The sequence below is a fragment of the Arachis ipaensis genome, chromosome B8 (genome assembly GCF_059453495.1).
Source record: "Arachis ipaensis isolate K30076 ecotype BB chromosome B8, ASM5945349v1, whole genome shotgun sequence".
Lineage (NCBI taxonomy): Eukaryota > Viridiplantae > Streptophyta > Magnoliopsida > Fabales > Fabaceae > Arachis > Arachis ipaensis.
In genome coordinates this window covers 138,797,941-138,818,398 of record NC_142443.1, presented here as the reverse complement: position 1 = coordinate 138,818,398, position 20,458 = coordinate 138,797,941, and the positions used below count along the sequence as shown (strand labels likewise).

Genomic DNA, 20,458 nt, shown 5'->3' with positions numbered 1-20,458 from the left:
ATAGAAAAATTAAATAAAAAGTAAATTAGGTCAGATAAAATTTCAACATACCAAATTAAGTTACAAGTCAATTTTTAAAGATTAAATTGACTATTTTATTTCATATATGAGTTGAAATTTAGGTTGATTTAGAATTGATAGAAAACTAGAATTAACCCCAATTACTTTGGCAACCTATTTAAAATGAAATTATTTCCAACTTGAGGTCCATTATGAAATGGAAATAATTGGCAAATGGCAATGATGGCTCACCAAAGATTTCATGATCCACTAAATCTATTAGCCCCGATTTTCCGTGTCCTCTGCTCTGACATAACATAAAGTCAGATTGACAAAAGCAGGGTACTTCCGACCTCATATAATGAGACATTTAAGGGAAAGGAAAACTATAAACTTAAAACATGTTTAAAATATATCATTAATTTATTTTTAAAATAATGGTTGTCTACACAAATAATAATAATATTTTCTAAAAGTATGCAAAATTTTCCATAGTAATAGTCATACTTATCAAAATGGAAGTGGTAGTTGATCCGGTTAAAATATTGTGTTACTAAATTATTAGTTTAACTGTTAAATTATTAATTAAATGGATTAATCTGATTATTATTAAATAATTATATACAATTTTAATATTTTTTATAATAAAAACTTTTAATTTAATAATTAATTAATTAATTTATATTTATTATATTATTATATACCATATGTATTTATTAAAAAAATATTAGTAAATATTCTAAAAAGAAGTATGTTATAATTAATAAAAATATTAGATTTTTTTATTTGTATATATTTAATAAAATTTATATTTATATTAAAAATTATACATAATTAAAAATATAATTAATTTAAAAATAAATGTTAAGTTAAAATAAATATTAAAAATTATACATAGTCCTTTACACGGAGTTGAAACCCATTTTGGCCCCTAAAATTTTCGACCGGCTTCAATTTCGACTCCCAAATTTATAGTTACCCAATTAACACCCTCAAATATTGGATTGTGCCCCACGCTTACTCCCGTAGCTATCTCCGTTAACGGAGATCTGATGTGGCACGTTAAGTTGACAGTCCACGTGGCATCCAACTTACTATAATGGATGTGTGATGAGTGAATGATGCGCAAAAGTTGAATGAACTCAATTTGCAACCCTTTTTTCCCAATATGTTCAAGACTTTGCTGGAGAAATTGAGTTCATTCAACTTTTGCCACGTCATTCACTCATTACACATCCATTTTGGTAAGTTGGGTGCCACGTGGATACACACTTTGTCAACTTAACGTGCTACATCAGATCTCCGTTAACGGAGATAGTTACAGGGGTAAACCTGTGACACAATCTAATATTTGAGGGTATTAATTGGGTAACTATAAATTTAGGGGTCAAAATTGAAGCCGATCAAAAATTTCAGTAGCCACACTTTCTCTTCTTCTCATTCTTTACGAAAAAAATAAAATCAATATTATTAATTATTTTATATATATTATATATATTAAATATTAAAATTATATATTTATATATATTTTATATATATCCAAGTGGACATTATTCATCCCACTAAAAATCCAACTTGCACTAAAGAGAATAACGAATAAGTCCCTGCAAATTTAGGTAGTATTGCCATTCTTCTAAAAATACGTAGTGCATAACCCGAGCGGATTGAATACGATCAATTTCACCGATTTTCAAGTGGAAACGATTATAGAGTCAACCCAAACGATTTGGGGTTTGATTCACCAATTTTTTGGTTGAACTGGCTAATCTAATTTAATTTTTATAAGGTATCAAATTTTTAGAAATTAAATAATAAATTATTTGTGAATTATTATACTTAATTATGATTTTATTTTTAAAAAATTATTTACTAAAAAAATTAAATTAAAGTTATAAGACTTTAAATTTAAAATTAATTAGAAATCATATAATTTTTATAATAATTAAGTGGCATATTACTGGTTCGTATGTTTGATTAGTATGTTACATATTATTGGAAAAAAGATTGATGTTTAGTGAATTAATGATTAAAGAACTAGATGGAATGAAGAATGAAACAAATGGTCAGAGAAAGGATTCATAGGACAAGCAATTATTAATGTTGTTAAACGAATTTGCTTTATATATATATATATATATATATATATATATATATATATATATATATCCTTTTATAACAATTCTGAAACCCTTCAATTTAGATCGTGTGGTTAGATTCTCACCCCTTACAAGCTACAAGATTATCTTTTTCAAAAAATGGACGAAAAAACCTATGAAAATTTTACTGAGTATCTAGTTTTACTTTGTCTGTTTTAATATCTTAGATATTTTTCCTCGTCATTTTCGCTATATCTTGTAAAGAGGGATAGAGTTGTAATTATATATGTATGTAATATTTGTATCTTACTTGTATAAGATATTCTTATGAATGTAAAGTATGATGATATATATATATATATATATATATATATGCATGTTTGTACGTATAAAAGAAAAATATTTCCAGTTTTTTAAGGAAAGTCAATAAGGATATTCTGGTAAAGGCTCCTACTTAATATTGTATATAGAAGTCATCGTGATATCCTCGTTATCAGAGTGGCGCAGCCAGAAGCGTGACATTCTGGTGGTGAGGGTGTTACATTATGGCATCAAAACAGTCTTTTCTGTAGAGCATGAAGAATAAATTGACTATGCTTCAATTGTATACTCTGAGCATCTATCATGTTGTAGATCTTGTCTAAATGACAAGAGTTAAAGCCTTATGCACATGACTGTCTACTGATTTAACTCTGTTAGTCTACCGTGCATATTTCATGGTATTCTGTTAGCCTTGTGAGTGATAGGTTAGGCGAATTACAAGGTTTGAAAACATTAGGTATTCTTCTTCGATTGGTTTCAATTGACGAATGCACTTAGTTCATGTCACGCGATCTTATGAATCGTTTATTCTTCTATTATTCATCTTGAAATTTCTTCTTTCCCTGCCTTTTCTTGAAATGCAATTGGTTCTTTTGTTTCATGTCTTGCATTCACTTTCTTTCATAGGTTTTAGTTGCCATCGTTTGTGAACTCTGTCTTCTTTTATTCAGCTTGAACCTGTTTCAACCTAAGACACCATCTTTTTTTTTTCTGTCGAAATTCTTTGATTCGGATTTTTTAATATGCGATTTGACACTCTTCTTGACGCATCTAATCACATATGTACATTTTTGTTAAATTGCACCATATTATATGTTTCTTCCTCATGTTTTAGTAAAGTGATAAACTATGTAATATTTTATATTTTACATTAATTTTCGAAGGTAAAAATTTTTGTAAGTGGGATAGAATGTAAGGTTCCAGATTTTTAAAAATTAAATAACGAGTTATTTATGAATTATTATACTTAATTATGATTTTATTTTTAGAAAATTATTTACCAAAAAAATTAAATCAAAGTTATTAGTTATGAGACTTTGATTTTAAAATTAATTAGAACTCATGTACTTTTCATAATAATTGGGTGGCTTATTGTTGGGTCGTATGTTTGATCGGTATGTTGCATATTATTGAAAAAAAAGATTGATGTTTGGTGAATTAATGATTAAAGAATTAAATGGGGTTAAGAATGAGACAAATGGTTAGAGAAAAGATCTATAGGACGAGCAATGATCACGGCTGTTAAACAAATTTGTTATATATACATATATATACACTAGTTTTTTTACCTGTAATTACATTACGGAAATATAAATCTTTTAAAATTACGTCGGTTTTGTCCTAACATTATAAATTATGGCACAAAAGATTTATAGAATCAAACTACTTTTACAAAATATTGTAGGGGACAAAAGTCTCCGTCGACTAAGAAGACTAGGGTCTCCGTAGATAAAAAAAATTAAATAATAGGATTTTTAGTTATTATTTTCATGTGAAAGAGTTTAATTTATTACTAATAATTAATAGGAATCTGTGGAACACATATTGGAGCTCGAAGTTTAGCTTCAAAAATCCTCCGTGCCGGTTTATTTTGGCCTGCCTTAAAACAAGATAGTCACAATAAGGCTCGGACATGTGACAACTGTCAGAAGCACGCAACGCTCATACACATTCTAGCCGAGCATCTACATCACTCCGACGTCAGTTGGCCCTTCAACCACTGGGGCCTCGATATCCTCGGTCCATTCCCAATGGCACCGGGACAGGTAAAATTTCTCGTCGTTGCAATTGATTATTTTTCAAAGTTGGTTGAAGCCCAACGTTTAGCTAATATTACATCCCAGCAAATAATCTCTTTCGTATGGAAAATTATTATTTGCCGTTTGGCATTCCTAGACATATCATTACTGACAATGGTCGCCAGTTTTTCGATCAGAAATTTAAATCTTTTTTGCAGAACCTTAAAATCACACATCACTTCGCCTCCGTTGAACATCCTCAAACAAACAGATTGGCAGAAGCAGCAAATAAGGTGATATTGCACGCACTAAAGAAAATGTTAGATGACGCTAAAGGACTTTGGGCCGAGCTTATACCGAAAATCCTTTGGGGATATAATACCACACCACAATCATCAACAAAAGAGACCCCATTCCGACTTGTGTATGGCTCTGAGGCCATGATACCATTGGAGATTTCGCAAAATTCCATCAGAACTCAAGTCACTGACCACGACGAAGCTCAGCGAGCCGAGTTAGATATCATCGAGAAAATAAGGGATATTACAACACTCCGACAACGCGCAGCACAACAAGTCATAGCTCGGCGACATAATAAGTCGGTCAAAATCCACTCATTCAGAAAGGAGACTTAGTACTTCGAAGGACAGAAACTGCTCGGAAGCCATCATCACATGGAAAACTTGCCGCAAATTGGGACGGACCATACCGAATTATAGAAGTCCTCGGCAATGGAGCCTACAAACTAGAATCAGTAAATGGTACAACTCTACCTAACACCTGGAATATTTCATCCTTAAAGAAGTTTTATAGTTGAAAGTCAGGGACAGGCTTGTACTCTTTTTCCTACTGCCAAGATTTTTTTCAAAAGGGTTTTACTTAGAGAGGTTTTAACGAGGCTAGCCTACCTGCACATTTGTATCCAAAGGTTTACCAAATTAATTGTATATGATCAAAAGTTTGTTTCAATTTCTCAAATTAAATATCTACTAACTTCATTATTTATCAATCTAATCTCAATTCACAAAACAAAGCGTTTCCGATTATACAAACTCCAACTCGCCCATGGTCGGCAATCAATTCATTCAAACAAGGAATATCTTGAACAGAAATTCCTATCAGTGAATCAAACGCTTTCCCAATATCTCAAAAACAAAGAGGTGCAAACATATTCTCTAAACAAACATCAACAAACAAGTTTATCAAAAAACTAAACATTCCATCACCATAATCAAAATGTTTTACCCTTTCGGGCTGCAGTCACAAAATACATCTTGAAAAGATAAAAAAGCTCCAACAAACAGAGCATCACAAAAAACAAAATAGCCTTTCATAAAACGTTAAACATTTTCAGCTTCATCCTCGGTAACACCATCATCTTCGACCATCTTCCCATCCCGGATGATCTTACCAGGATCCATCTCAGACAGATCTACTTCAGGCGCCAGGAACTTAACCTGTAGAGATGCTCTCTCAAAACCCTCCACAAATAAGTCCAAAATTTCATCTCCCTTATTCTTTTCCATTTCTTTCAGTTGAGCAGTAACTTCAATCAGTCGGGTTTTCATACTTGCCAAATCAGCCTTCTTCTTCTTTAAATCCTCCACATCCTTAGAATAATTATATTTTGTTTCTTTTAGCTGTTTCTCAGTATCAGCCAATTTAGTCCGTAGCTCAGCCACAGTAACTTTATTCTCAGCCACAGTAACTTTATTCTCAGCCAATTCTTCCTTTAATAAAATACAATCATCTTTTTCAACTGTTACTTTCTTATGTTTTACCTCTTGACTACGACCTAAACTTGTCAGTCACAAACCAACCACCTACAAGCCACAAAATCAGCAAAATTATATATATACACATTCTACTACAAAAAATATAATAAATATTAAAATTACAAGTCCAACCTTACCTGCATATATTGCCCAATAGCAATTTCACCAACCTCGTTAGCCAGAGATACATCGGCCGAGGATTGACAAAACTCGTCCGCTACAGCCATATAAGGATAATCCTTCCCCCACACCGACAAACCTTCACTCTGCTCGGACAATTCATGAAGCTTCTTCTGGTTTATTATAAAAGCTTGAATTTCTTCTACAGGGACACCCTTATCTCTTTCACTAGAATCTTTAGACAACTCCACCACGTCTGATTTCCTTTTCTTAAGAATCACTTTCCTACGCCTCGGGCCAGGCTGGCTAACCTCGCCAGCCACAGGGCCTTTTTCACGATTTGACGAAGATACCTCCTTCTCCAAGTTTTTCTTTTTAAACCGAGTTCTTAGAGAGGCAGCCGAGACCCCAGGATATTTACCACCTACAAGACAAACAATAACGCATCAGAAATCTTTTCACAAATCAAAAAGCAAATAAATCAAACCTCCAACTCACCCATATACTCTACCACAGCTTCTTTATTCTCCTCCCATTTGAGCAACTCAAACATGGAGATCAAATCCTTACGATCAATATTTTCAACCAGAAATTCAATCAGGCACACATTCCTCGGGATAATAATCTCAAGCCCGAGTATATTCTGAGGCTCCGAACACCACCATAGAGGAAACCTCTCAGCCAAATCCTCATCCACATAAAAGGGAAAATCCTTTTCCACATTCCTAACCTTGAGATACATTTCTTTAAAGTCCTTAAACGAGGACTTATACAGCTTAAAGATACCAAATCCAGGGGTACTGTTGAGATTAACCCACCCCCTTTCACTTGAAACAATGAAAAGAACAAATCTATCGATGGAGGCTCTTCAAGAAACTCCATCAAAATCTCAAAGCAACGTAAGAACGCCCATCCATTAGGATGAAGCTGGGACGCTGCACAGTTTAACTATTTCAGTACTTGACATTCAAAGTTTGTGAATGGAAACTTCACTCTAAGTTCTTCACACAACTATGCATGTAGAAATATTCGAACCCCTGATCCCTATGATCAGAGGCGGAGCTACCTATAAAGAAATGGGGACAATCGCCCCCCTAATTTTAATTTTTTACATGTAAATTATATGTAAATTTCAGTTTAGCCCCTTTAAAATTTTATTTTAATCTTATTTTATTGTGTAAATATTTTTGGCCCCCCTCTAATATTTCATCTAGCTCCGCCCCTACCTATGATAAACCCAATTCTAAACACTACAAGGCAACAACTCAACACCAATACCAGAACTCACTCTCACAATTTTGGACATATCCACCTCTTTCACAGCGGCCTCATCAACAAACAAAGACACCCGAGACCTCACATCATCACTCATCCAGTCATACGACCAGTCGATCTTGCCTTTCTTCTCTTTTTCAAAATCCATTGTCACACATAGAAAGAAAAACCAGAAGAAGAAGAAGAAGGACAAAGCAGAATGATAACTAAGCAAAAAAGAGAGAAAATACGCACCTCTTTTACTCATCCTCTTGAGAATTAGAAACTCAAAGGTCAAGGGCAAACAGATTAAAATCACCCTTAGAACCCAAACACTAAATTAACCATACCACTAACATGTTTGAGTTCCAGCAACCGTTGCCTCAATCACATCAAACGCCACGATTGCATTGGAAATGAAAACTGCTTTTATTTTTCATACCTTTTTCTCTCTCATCAATAAAACACAGACACGACTCCCCACGTCGCATGACATACATATTTTAATGAAGTAAGTTGATATGGGGGCTCCATATCCAATCCTTTCAACCGAGTCATAACTCATCAAAAGCTCAACCTGTTTCATTAAAAAATCTTCTCAAGCTAAACTTGGTGGCTGTGATATGGCAGTTACGAATACAAGCTATAACTCGGTCTCATACGTTATAACTCGGCAAGGTGATACCCACAATCCTAACGTCCAACCAAACGGTACAATAATCGAATGCGTTACCAATCCTCACCAAACCGAGCTTAAATGCTCGGTGTGTAACCGACGAAGATCTGACCATACATAGAGCAAGGTAAAGTATCTCTTTAGACTAGACTTTTAAAACACAATACTGACTTAAGCATTGGAGTACTTTTGCAGGTACACTCCTCCCTTTTCATTGCTCGCACCTCACACCCCGTCAAGAGAAAAGCTCGAATTGGCAGAATTGATAATTCAGCATCCAAGAAGACAGCTTGATAATTGTTCGTCATGAGAGCCGACTTGTTCCCCAGACAAAAACAATAATATTAATGATGTAGTTTTATGTTTAAGTTATGTATTTTTTTATTGATATCAATTTGACTAAATTTTTTTCTGATCATATCGCATTTTGAGTTGTGTTTGAGGAATGAATTGTGGCCGAAGATGATGTGTGATTTGTAAATTGTAATATGTGACACTTGTTGAAAATTGTGATATTATTTTTCTTTCTCTTATTTTTTCAATTTTTTATTTTTATTTTTTTTACCTTTTACAAACATGCACGGATATTTGTGGGGATTAAAATATATGATGAATAATGGGTATTTGTTACCTATCATAGATACATGTGATGGAAGGTGTTTTAAAAAATGAAAATAGAGATTGAGGGTTGTCTCCACCTCTATAAAGATCTGTTGTCATCTATAAGCGGAATTAAGTTAGAGAATATATATTTTTAATTTAAATAAAAGAAAAGATAGATTCTTAATTTTTTAAGCTTTTGAGTTTTGATAAATATATTTTTGATAAAATTTAAATACAAAAAAATTCATAATTTTTATAAATAGAAGATAATTTTATTTTTATATTTATTTGTCTCACACAAATCAAATAGAATTAGCTGATATAGTTATAACGGTGATTAGATGTCTATTACGAGATCATGTTAGAAAGAGATTAAAGTTTGCATGACAAAAAAATTTCAAACAGAAAAACGATTTCATTGTGAATGTTAGCCTTAATGAAATTTAAATTGAGTTTTCTGAAGCAATCTATACCATAATTTTATTACATTCACAATGACGTCATTTTTATGTTTGGAGACTTTTTTATCCTACAAACTTTAGCTTTTTTTTTAGTATGGCAATGTAACGGACACCTAAATACTGTTTAAACAATGTCAATCAGTTTCGTTTAATTTGTGAGAGATAAATGGATAAAAAGATAAAATTATTCTCCATTTATAAAAGTCAAAGAATTTTTTGTATTTAAATTTCGTCATAAATATATTTATTCAAAACTTAAAATGTCAAAATTTTCCTAAATTAAAAAGCGCTTGCCTGGTCCTTTACACCAAAATAACATGATTCGATTCGAAAAGAATAAAGGAAAATGTTTATTCATGCCATGACCATGAAGAAGAAGAAACAAACATCACACACAAGCAAAGTCAAGAAGCAACAGACAAAGCCTAACCAAACCAAATAATAAGCAACAATCAATTAAGCCTTAATCATTATCAATTAACCACTAAGTGGCACTAACAAGAAGAAACTAACACACCAAATAAAAAAAAGGTTAAACCACTTCACAGTTGAGTCTCCACCATTTCCTTCCCTGTATCCTCGCACACCTCACCCCACCCCCCTCACCCACTTCCACCATCGCCACCACTACTCGGAGGATACTTTCGCCACCGCCACCACCATCACCACTACCAGATCCTTCTCGCTCTGAATTTGATTTCGAATTTTGAATTCTTTTCGCGATGAACGATTTCGATGGCCTCTTAGCTACCGATTTCGGGTTCAAACCCCAAGGTAAATCGGCTCCGATGGCCGCATCTAAAGGATCCTCCAATTTCGCAACCGCCAGTTCTTCACTCAACTTCGATTTAGGTTCCAAGCCACCTCGAACCTCCAATTCCTTCTCCGGCGGCACCGATTCCCTTTTCTCCGACCACAAGACTCAAGATTCCGGCGGCTTCGGCGACATATTCGGAGGCTCCGCCAGGTTCGCAGACAAATCGGACGGGCGAGGAACCTCCGACGCGGCCTTCAACCTAGACTCTATGTTCTCCAGCTCCAGGTCCGTGAATTTGCCGCCGGTTTACGACAAGCCGGTGTATGACGACGACATTTTCGACGGCGTACCTGGCCTGAAGAGCACGACGTCGTCTTCGAAGGCTGCATATGAGGACGTTTTCGCTGGTGCCAGCGGAGGGAGTGGAAGCGGTGGCAGCGCATTCGATGATCTGCTCGGAGGATTCGGAAAGGCGGAGCAAGATTCGAAGAGCTCCAGTGGGAGGAGATTGGAGAAGGAGGATAAAGGTGTGGCAGATTTTGATGAATTGTTACCTGGATTTGGAAGCAGTAAGAGTTCTAATGATGGGTATGTTTTTTTGACCTTGTTTTCATGCATCGTTCGAATATTGAAAAGCTTTTTTCTACTTGATTAGTTGATGTGCTAGTGTGCATTTTTTAACATATGAACTTGTGGATGATGGTGTAGTGACTAGTGACTAGTGAGACATGAGGTTTAGTGACCTGTGGGAGAGAAAAATGCCTATTCAAGTATTTGGAATTAACATGTGAGGCTGTGATACTATAGTAAACTGGCAAGATGAGTGAGATATGCTGAGAATTAATGTGCAATTGACTGAGCACTAGTAGTGTCTCCTTTCCAGAAAAAGTGCCAGAGCAGTTTCAGGGAGTTTTGATTCTCCTATGTTCAAATGTATTTAGATGAGTGAACAGACCCTTCCATTGGTAAGGGTTTAAAAGCTTCGGACTAGTTAGTGACATGTCATTTTAGAATAACAATGAGATGAATTTTTTCAGTGGTTTAATTTTGTGTGGCACTCTTGAAGTGTATAATTATAGGTGGAAAGTGGAAACCTTGAGTGATACTGGAAATTTTTTATACATGGGATTATGAAAGCATGGGTATTTAAGCTCAATGTTTTTGTTTTGTGCTCAAGGGCTTATCCTTTCAGTTGTAGTAACTTTTGGGATAGAATGTATTGATTTTTCTTTGCTATGCAATGCATTTTATCTAGGAATCAGACGATGATCATTTTATTTTCGTTGTTACTGACTTACTTGAAGAGTTTGACAAATGCGTTTTCTTTGTTGAGGGTCTTATGAAGATTTTTGTTGCTATATGTCTTAATTGATTACTACATAAAAAACCCTAGGGAATGAAAGTAGAAAATAGAGAGAGATGAAGCAATCCCTTATTCTTTCATATTGGTTAATGTATTCATAATCACATGGTTTGATTCACAGGTCCACTCCCGATGTTGGTTTGTCATCAGAACCTACAATCAATGCATCTAAAACAGCTCCCACTGCTACAGAAGACCCATTCAATGTTTTTGAATCAGCTTCTAGTCCAGTGGATTCTACATCAGGCCACTTTACTGACCCGTTGGAAGAAATTAGTAAACCTAGCAGTTCAAGAAGCACAAAAAATGATAGATCATCAAATTCAAATGGTGTACTTTATGATGATATTGATCCCTTTGATGGACTTGGACAATCTGTGCCAGCATTCTCATCAGAGAGAAGTAACAGGAAGGGTAGCAGTTCCCCACCCCAAAGGTCAAATGCAAGCACTGGTTGGACTAGAGACAAAGAATCAGTTGAGAAATCATATATTAGGAGCCCTGAGAGACACTCACAAAACAAGATGCATGCTGAACAGGAGAATGAGTTTCATCAAGCTCCATTTGAAGTTCCTACATACTCATCTAATTCTAATAAACCAGCACGCCACAGGTCTACGTCTCCCCCATATGATAATGGTGGTTTTAGACAGACTAATGTTCAGGCAGATATGCCTCCAACATATGAAGAAAATTTGGAATCTAGTGATGATATATGGCTAACAGTATCAGAGGTTCCCCTTTTTACTCAACCAACTGCTGCTCCGCCACCTTCAAGACCACCTCCTCCACGTCCAGTACATATCCACAAGTCAGGAACAGGTTCATCTACTTCTACTACCAATGCCAGAAAGAAGGATAGTGAATTTTTGTCATTTCCGAGTTCCGCTCGATTTTCTCAGGTTCCTAAATCTGCTCCTGCTGCAGCAAAGTTATCCTCTACATCTCCGTTTGATGAACTAGAAGATTTTGCCATGGGCAGAAGTCATGTTAATGACGAAGACCTTGGAAATGGTTTTCCTGATGAAGAAATAGAAATGAACTCTGCTGCTGCAGCTATGAAGGAGGCTATGGACAAAGCCCAAGCTAAATTTAGGCATGCAAAAGAAGTTAGGGAGAGAGAAAGTACAAAGGCTGCTAGAAGCAGAGAAACTGTGCAAATGGAAAAGGATGACAGAGCTGTACTAGAAGAGAGAGAGAGGCAGGAAAGGTTAGACCTTGAGCGACAGCAGAAGGAAAGGGAGGAGAAAGAAAAAGAAAGACAGCGACTTGAGAGGGAGAGAGAAAGAGAAATGGCAAGACAAGCTGTTGAAAGAGCTACTAGAGAAGCCCGTGAAAGGGCTGCTATTGAAGCTCGCCAAAGGGCTGAGAGGGCAGCTGTTGGGAAAGCCAATGCTGAAGCTCGAGAACGCGCAGAAAGGGCTGCAGTTCAGAGAGCACAAGCTGAAGCCCGTGAAAGGGCTGCTGCTGAGGCAAAGGGAAGGGCTGAAAAGGCTGCAGCTGAGGCAAGGGAAAGGGCTGAAAAGGCTGCAGCTGAGGCAAGGGAAAGGGCTGAAAAGGAGGCTAGGGACAAGGCTGCACGGGAAAAAGCTGCAGCTGAGGCACGTGTTAAAGCAGAACGTGCTGCAGTAGAAAGAGCTGCTGCTGAGGCTCGGGAAAGGGCTGCTGCAGAAGCTCGAGAAAGAGCTGCAGCTGCTGCAAGGATGAAGCAACAAAATAACGAAAATGATCTTGAATCATTCTTCAGCATGGGTTCACGAGCCAGCAGTGTGCCAAGGCCTCCTAGGACTAGCTCTTCAGTAAGTACCACGTTGTTAAACATTGTTTATTTAGACTAATATACAGTGGCAAATGCCTGGCTGGGTTGTGTTGTCTCTTCCCATCATGATAACTAAATCCCAAAAGTTTGAAGTCATAGTAGTGATACTTTTTTCGGATCAACATAAGAATATGATTAAGATTTAAGATGAAGAGATGAACAAATATCGAACAGATTCTCCTTACATCACAAGAATAAAATATAAAAAAGAAAAAAAGCTATACATAATGATAAAATCAAATTTGTAAATGTTGCTAGGTATATTGTTTGGGTTGAGTACTATTTAAAGTTCAAAAATTATTTTCCTGTTAAGCAAAACAAAATGTAAGTGTATTGTCATTCACATTAATGCTAGCATGAAACTATTGCAGATTTCTCTGTTTAATTTTCTGTACTTGTTTGTTTCCAGGACACTGTATTTGATGCCCAATTTCAGTCAGATGTAACTAGGAAATCAACTAGTGTATCTTCAAGCATGAAGAAAGCATCATCATCGGTTAATATTGTTGATGATCTTTCCTCCATTTTTGGAAGTAGGTTTGCACGTTCAATATATTTTCCTAGTGATGCAATGATTAATTATCTTGTTTTATGCTTACTTGGCTCTTTTTGTCCCCATTCTTTTATTGTTTAAAGCTGCTCCATCATCAGGAGAATTTCAGGAAGTTGAAGGAGAAAGTGAAGAAAGAAGAAGAGCCAGGATGGAACGCCACCAGAGGGCACAGGAGCGGGCGGTATGTATTAGTGCATTTTTGCCACTTAATTTGATTTCTTTGGTGTCTTGTTACAAATAATAGTGAAGATCGTGCTCTTTAAACTTGATTTAAAGCAGAAATTTGTGCATTCTTTAAAAAGGAAGTCTTACTATTTCTCTCTCTCCCCTAGCTTGTCAACCTATGACCGTTTGTTTTGTGCCAGGCAAAAGCATTGGCTGAGAAGAACCAACGGGATCTACAAACTCAAAGAGAGCAAGCTGAGAGACACGTGAGTTGTCTATATTTATAGATTTATAAATTGGAGAGGGGAGGAGAATATGCTCATATAGATGCATTCCCTCTGTCTATCTTTTCTTTTGGGTTGGGGGGAAGGGGCTTGTCATCACTCCTTTCTTGGCTTTTTTTTATATTATCTGATGCAGGTGTTCTTTTTCTGTTTTAATATTGTAGTGTGTTCTTATTTAAGATTTGTCTTATCAGTTTTCCATTAATTTGCATTTGGTTATGGCTTTATGCCATGTTTTATTGTTTTTCTTTTTTCATTGAACTTTACCTTTCTGAATTCAGAGGCTTGCAGAGACACTGGATTTTGAAATTAAGCGCTGGGCTGCAGGAAAGGAGGGGAACTTGCGTGCTTTGCTCTCCACCTTACAATATGTATGTACTTTGTTGATGTAGTTTGGTAATCTCTGAATTTTCTGTATTCCAGATCTATAGTGGCCATGAGTATAATGACTTGGATTATCTATTTATCTTCCATAATTTTATTTATGACTAGTGTATATTTAACATGTTCTGTAAAATCGTACATGTATCACCGAGATTTTGTGGCCATAGTTTATTTTATTTTGATAACAAGTGCATAATTAACATCTTCTGGAAAATGATACATGTATCCCAAAAATGTTGAGGCCATATTTTATATTTGTTTTTTTATTGATAACAAGTGCATAATTAACATGTTCTACCAAATCATATTTTTCGTCATGAATCTTGAACCAGTCAAATGGGGTCCTTTAGCTTAGTTTATATTGCTTTTCTGGTATTTATTTTTTGGTATAATTTTTTATATTTATGTTGACTAGATTCATTTATCAATGATGATCAGGTGCTGTGGCCTGAATGTGGTTGGCAACCAGTTTCTTTGACTGATTTAATTACAGGCGCTGCTGTTAAAAAGGCTTATAGGAAAGCTACACTGTGCATTCATCCTGATAAAGTGCAACAGAAGGGTGCCACACTTCAACAGAAATATATTGCCGAGAAGGTGTTTGATCTGCTAAAGGTATTTCAGGCTCTTCTATGCAATTTTTTTATGCTCTTTAATCAATTCTTTATAATGAAAGTAGTAGTTGAAAATGACAATCAAGTTAGATTGGAGCATGGTTATCAAATCGCAATTCACATCAGGAATCGTTGCGCAAATTGTGAAAATAATTATAAAATTGCCAACATAGAGACATCACAAGTCACATTTAAGAACGTAAACAGTCATCATCACCAAGAAACTCTATAAATATAATAAAATCTCAATTCTAGTACCAGTAACTAACAAATAACAAGAAGAGACTAAGAGATACTTGGAGACAAAGAAAGAAGGGAAAGAGACACAGTAGTGGCAGTGTTGGGGTTACTGGTGTCTTTAATTTTTTTTTGTTTTGGGGGTCGTGTCTTTGGGCTAGGAAAATTGCTGAGTTGTTTAAAAATTACAATAGAAAAAATACAATTATTAATATATGTCATGCGGAATTGGTAGGCAAGCTTGTCTCCTTTTTGATAGTCTCAAGTTCGAATCTGCTGAAGAAAAAGTACTTCTGCTGGTGGCAGAGTGGCCCATTGGATTCACAAACTTCAAAATATTCTAAATCAAATTCATAACACCTTGTCATATTAGGTGGAATCGACTAATTGTTCATACAAATTGAATGATGTCATAGCGCGTTTAAACCATTAACATGTAAATTTCTAATAGTTTGCACTTCACAACTTTTACCCTTTTTTTTATAATTTTTACGAGGTTTCTCGCTACGTCTGGTGGATAAAGGACTATCTTTTATCTGCTATTTTCAATTTTTTTTTCTTTTAAAAGAAAAAAATTGACATGAGCGTTCTGGTATATTATTTCTCTTTTCCCAAGTCCAGAATGCTGTGGTGCCTTCAATTTTTCCCCTGCCCCTGAATACTTGAAATATTTTAACAGGAAGCATGGAATAAGTTCAATTCAGAGGAGCTTTTCTAATAACATCTTTATTAGAAAAGGACCACAAACCTAGTAGTTTGCACTGCTCATCAACCTAATCTGTTGAGAAAGGACCACAAACCCTGCTTCAGCTGTGCCCTTCCCTATAGCATGTTGTTTCAATTCTGAGCTGCTGTATTGCATTGCATTGATGGAGAAACATTGCTTTCCTTGCATAGCCTCAAGAAGCCCCAATGTTTTCACAGGAAAATGATTAAGTCTTTGGTGCCATGGACATTCTTCCTCGGGGGCATGTTTTGTTTGTGTAAAATATTTTTCTTTCTTTCTTCTTTTTCTTATTAGGCATCTCTGTCAATTTAATTCATTATTTCTATCAAACTGAGCTCATGAGTCTCTCTCTCTCTCTCTCTCTCTCTCTCTCTCTCTCTCTCTCTCTCTCTCTCTCTCTCTCTCTCTCTCTCTCTCTCTCATGTTATATAGTGATCTACTGAATACATGTTATACCATCGTGTGGATTGATATCAGAATGTGGAAATGCATTACAGTCATACAGTGTATTATGATTGAGTTGAAAAATGTCAAATTGATCTTTTGCATAAAACATTACCATTCATTGAGCGTGTTCTACAGTGTTCTTTGTCGTTTGGACGTGGTTTGAACTCTGATGACTCAATTACCTTTGGATTATGGAATCGCTTATATTGTTTTATTTTCATTAGATCTGACATTGTCTTCTTCTTTCATCTTTTGGGAAACTTAAATTGAATTGTTTTTCTAATGCATTGTTTGGACGTTGAAAAGAAGGTAGGGAATGTGAAAAATGATCCTTTATCTTTTCTATTGACTCAAACAGAGGAAAAATGAGGGGCGTGTCCATTCTGCATCTCCCTTTAATCCTTGCTATGGGGAAAGGTTATTCGAACTTTATACCAGGTTTCTTTTAATTTTCTGTTTGTGTTAAATGTTTCTCTCCTAGCATTCCTTTTGTCATCTGTGGTTGTTTAGAGCATGCTGCATGCCTGTATATTATATAAGTCAGAACGAACAAGCCAATTCGGCTTGCTCTTAGTATATATTAACCGGTAGAGGTAAATACCAAATCGATACCCGAAAGATTCTGGCGCTGACAAAATGGTACCTGACTTTTGTTATTGACAAAATAGTCTCTAAAAGATTTTAAAATTTGACAAGCGTGTTTCCGAGTTTGCCGGAGCAAACATAATGTTGACATGGCCACCGTATTTTGGTGACCTGACAAACCACTTTCCAAACCCTAATTCCTCACCCTCCCTCCCCATCGGATCCCCCCTTCCCTTTCCCTCCCCATCGCATCCCCCTTCCCTCTCCCTCCCTCTCATAACATCTCATCTCATCTCATTTCTGCAATGAAAAAGAACAAAAATCTAATACCTCAAAATTTCATCCTTTCATAGCAACCACAAACCAAAGCTTTCAATTCTTTCTCTTTCTCAGAGCAGAGAAAACAGAACGAGAATCTGAGAAGAAGAAGAAGAAGAAGGAATAATGGATCTAGCACCAGAGGAACTGTAATTCCTGAACATCCCATAAATCTTGAGAGAATCAATCTCAATTCTAAAGAGATCACCGAAAACATTCTACCTTATAACCCCAACCCTAATTTTCCCTCTCTCATTCGCAGATTTAGATCCTCTAAAGTTTGAATTTCACTTTAGAAGGTAAAGTTTGATCTCTCACCATTTATTTCATAAGTGGGACCAAGAGAAAATATGAGAGAAAAACCATTCAAAGGTGAGAGATCAAACTTTATCCTCTAAAGTGAAATTCAAACTTTAGAGGATCCAAATCCCTCATTCGCAATCCTTGCACACTCACTCTTCACACACGCACTCCTCGCTCAGCTCTAGAACCCTTATCAAGACTCTTCCTAAGCTAACCATGAATGGACCCTTCTTCTCATAATCTAGTTCTACTACCTTCTCTTCCTCTTCGCCTTCTCTCTCCTCTCCACCGCCACCGCCGTCTTCACCGTCGCTTCCCTCTACACCAACAAAGCTGTCTCCTTTTCCTCCACCATCTCCGCAATTCCCAAAGTCTTCACGCGTTTGTTCATTACTTACCTCTGGGTCACGCTTTTGATGTTCATCTATAACTTTGTCTTCGTGATTTTCTTGGTTTTGCTTATTATAGCAATTGATACACAAAACTCGTTTATGTAGTTTTTCACGGGTATTGTGGGTGTGTTGGTCAATATGAATTTGGTGGGATTGTTGGCGCAGAACGTTTTCTACTATGTTTGCAAGAGTTACCATTAGGGATGGCAAAACTCCCCGAGACGCGGGGATCCTTGCAAGGACTATCCCAAATGGGGATCCGACTATGGGAAATTTTTCCCGCGGGGATAGAGATGAGGGACAAAATTCCCCCAAGGCAAGCGCGGGGACCTGAGTGGGGATCCCTGCCCCGTCCTCGTTATTCTCTGAAATTTATAAATTTACTAAGTTATCCTTAATAGTTTATTTCTTATATATGTATTTTAGTCATTTCACACACACACACACACACACACACACATTTCACACACACATAGATATAGAAACTCAAAACTTCTAATCTTTATTTACATAACTCTTCTTCAATTCAGAGATCCCTAACACTATTCATACTCCATCCAATCTCTCTGCAGCCACCCCTCGCCACTCTCCCTTCTCACCGCATCGTCACACCTCACCGTACCATCACCCTCACCGCGTCGTGCTTTCTATTTGCGGTGTTTCTTTTCGTAACTCTGTCGTTGTGTCTATTCTCCTCTCTATTGCCGCGTCTCCCACCTTATCCACTGCTTTGTCCTTTGGCTCGTCGTTGCATTCCCCACTGCGTCATTTCGAAAAAAGTCACCATCGTGTCATTTAGACTTTTTGTATAAAATCTTACTGTTTTTGTATATGATGGATACTTGCAGCTCTAATCATATGAAAATTAATAATTAGTTAGAACTATCAGATAGATAGGGAATGGGGTCCCGCGGAGAATAAGACCCTGTGGAGAATGGAGATGGGGAGCAATATTCCCCCACAGCGGGGAATGGGGACGGGGATGGAGAGCAAATCTGAAGGCAGAGATGGGGAGTAGGGAGGCATCCCCCGCCCCTGCCCTGCCCCATTGACATCCCTAGTTACCATCACCAAGGGATTGATAAGAGTGTTTTACATGATCATTTTGGTAAGAAATTTAGGAGGTTTGTAGGTGGATTTTTTCTTTTTCTTCTTTTTTTAATGTAATTGATGGAATAGTGTAATATATTTGGAAAGAAATACAAATGGTATTGGTAGATTGTAATTTGAATTGTGATATTGTGTTCTGTTGTGCGTGTCTCTATCTGTGTCTTTATATGATCTGCGATGGGAAAGGAAAGGGAAGGGGGAAGTGTGCATTGGGGGCTGCGATGGGAATGGAGGGGGAGGGGGTTGCGTTGGGTAGGGGGAGGGCTGCGATGGGGAGGGAGATGGAGGGGGAGTCTGCGTTGGGGAGGGAGGGATTAGGGTTTGAGAGGTGGTTTGCTAGGTCACCAAAATACGGTGGCCATGTCAGCATTGTGTTTGTCGGAGATTTACTTCGGCGAGCTCGAGGACACGCTTGTCAAATTTTAAAATCTTTTAGGGACTATTTTGTCAATAACAAAAATCAGATACTATTTTATCAGCGCCAGAATCTTTTGAATACCGATTTGATATTTACCTCAATCAATTGGCTTGGTCACTTCTCAGTGCATGTTTTGATTGGCATAGGAAGTTACAATCTTTGATGATGATGGGTTTTTCGGTCCGTCAGAATTTCGTAATTGATCATGAATAAGTTATAAGGTATTTATAAGACATTTATTTTATTTTTCGGCTCTTTGAATTTAAATTTCAATCTCCTTTACATTTACAAATAGGAAATTTATTAGTATTGAAGATAATTTCACAGTTGAAAGCAATGATCCTAGTAGCAATTTGGATGGGAATTGAGCCAAGCTAAGTCAAGCTCGGGTTCAGCTTACGACTCAACACATTAATAGTCTAGTCCATTTCTAGAGTTTAGGGGGTGAATGTGAATCCGATCGGATTAAATATGGCCAAAATTTCGATCTGATATGTATTAAAATCATCGGATCTAATATCTACGATTTTTAATCTTGAATTTGATTCACACATTTGTAGATTGAGTCGGATATGGTATCGAATATATCCGCAAAAAAAAAAACATTTTTTTTAAAAGCTCATTTTTACTAAACAATACAAATAAATTTTTTTTTTCACTCTTTTAAACATGTTTACTCTAAAAATATTATTAAACATATTTTCTTAAATAATAAAAATAAAATAATACAACATATATGATAATTATTAGTTGAAATAAAATCTAAAAAGAATATTTACTTATTCCTTTTTGTGGATCTGCAGATATGTAAATACCTACTTAAAATTCGTAATCCGATCTTATTAGTGTGCAGAACGGTCAGATTAGATTTGATCCGATAATATTGCGGATCGGATCAATATTTGCAATTTTCAAATTGAATTCGGATAAAACGTCG

The 20,458-nt window shown here is 36.2% G+C and overlaps 1 protein-coding gene and 1 long non-coding RNA gene across 2 annotated transcripts; both read left to right on the top strand.

Moving 5' to 3' along the window:
- The first annotated feature begins 9,387 nt into the window (after positions 1–9,387).
- LOC107612950 (auxilin-related protein 2) lies at positions 9,388–16,501 on the top strand. The gene is made up of 8 exons (XM_016314747.3): positions 9,388–10,390; positions 11,287–12,964; positions 13,394–13,517; positions 13,621–13,718; positions 13,903–13,968; positions 14,268–14,357; positions 14,809–14,985; positions 15,901–16,501. Exons 1-8 carry the CDS (start codon positions 9,768–9,770, stop codon positions 15,937–15,939), a joined length of 2,895 nt encoding a protein of 964 aa, XP_016170233.1. The 5' UTR covers positions 9,388–9,767; the 3' UTR covers positions 15,940–16,501.
- A 275-nt stretch (positions 16,502–16,776) lies between these two features.
- On the top strand, positions 16,777–19,941 carry LOC148550044 (uncharacterized). The gene is made up of 3 exons (XR_015896598.1): positions 16,777–16,833; positions 19,668–19,742; positions 19,849–19,941. It is a non-coding gene; the product is annotated as an uncharacterized LOC148550044 (long non-coding RNA).
- Positions 19,942–20,458: the final 517 nt, after the last annotated feature.

What these genes read in the sequence shown, in the direction of transcription:
- LOC107612950 (XM_016314747.3), top strand. Translation starts at nt 9,768, where the DNA reads ATGAACGATTTCGATGGCCTCTTAGCTACCGATTTCGGGTTCAAACCC. An exon ending in GAGAGCAAGCTGAGAGACAC is followed by an intron (nt 13,969 to 14,267) that starts GTGAGTTGTCTA and finishes TTCTGAATTCAG; the next exon opens with AGGCTTGCAGAGACACTGGA. An exon ending in AGGTGTTTGATCTGCTAAAG is followed by an intron (nt 14,986 to 15,900) that starts GTATTTCAGGCT and finishes ATATTTTAACAG; the next exon opens with GAAGCATGGAATAAGTTCAA.